The following is a 340-nucleotide window of genomic DNA, read 5'->3' as shown; positions in this document are numbered from 1 at the left end:
GAGGAAAGCTTTATAAAAAAAATTAAGCTTTTTTTTTTTTTTTTCCTCCTCCAAACAGGGCAGAGCATTTTTGCCTTTCCTTTCTCCGGGCATCTTTCCTCCCCGTCCTTCCCTCTGACCTGAGCCTCCTCGTTACCACCATGAGCTGCTCTGAGTCTCATTAACCCGCGCCCCTCGTTCCACCGCTCCTCGTCCCGCAGCGCAGCCGGAGAAAAGGCAGTTCCACCCAGAGCGGCACGGCCAGCGGCCCTCCAGGCAAGTCCCCCTTTCACTTCTGCTCCGCCTCGTCGCCCATTGCGGTCACCTCGATAGTGGCGGTGGCACCGTGCTCGTCCCCGGC

General features: G+C 57.6%; 1 protein-coding gene across 1 annotated transcript in view; it reads right to left on the bottom strand.

The window, feature by feature from the left end:
* Positions 1-268: 268 nt before the first annotated feature.
* GMEB2 (glucocorticoid modulatory element binding protein 2) overlaps positions 269-340 on the bottom strand; it is a gene marked incomplete at its 5' end in the record, with an annotated part of 12,546 nt that continues 12,474 nt past the window's right edge. Inside the window, 1 exon segment of the mRNA XM_010075301.1 lies at positions 269-337. Within this exon segment, the coding sequence (XP_010073603.1) occupies positions 269-337 (69 nt within the window).

This window comes from Pterocles gutturalis, unplaced genomic scaffold (assembly GCF_000699245.1).
Source record: "Pterocles gutturalis isolate BGI_N339 unplaced genomic scaffold, ASM69924v1 scaffold17637, whole genome shotgun sequence".
In the NCBI taxonomy this organism is placed as follows: domain Eukaryota; kingdom Metazoa; phylum Chordata; class Aves; order Pterocliformes; family Pteroclidae; genus Pterocles; species Pterocles gutturalis.
This window is presented reverse-complemented; position numbering and strand designations above follow the sequence as displayed.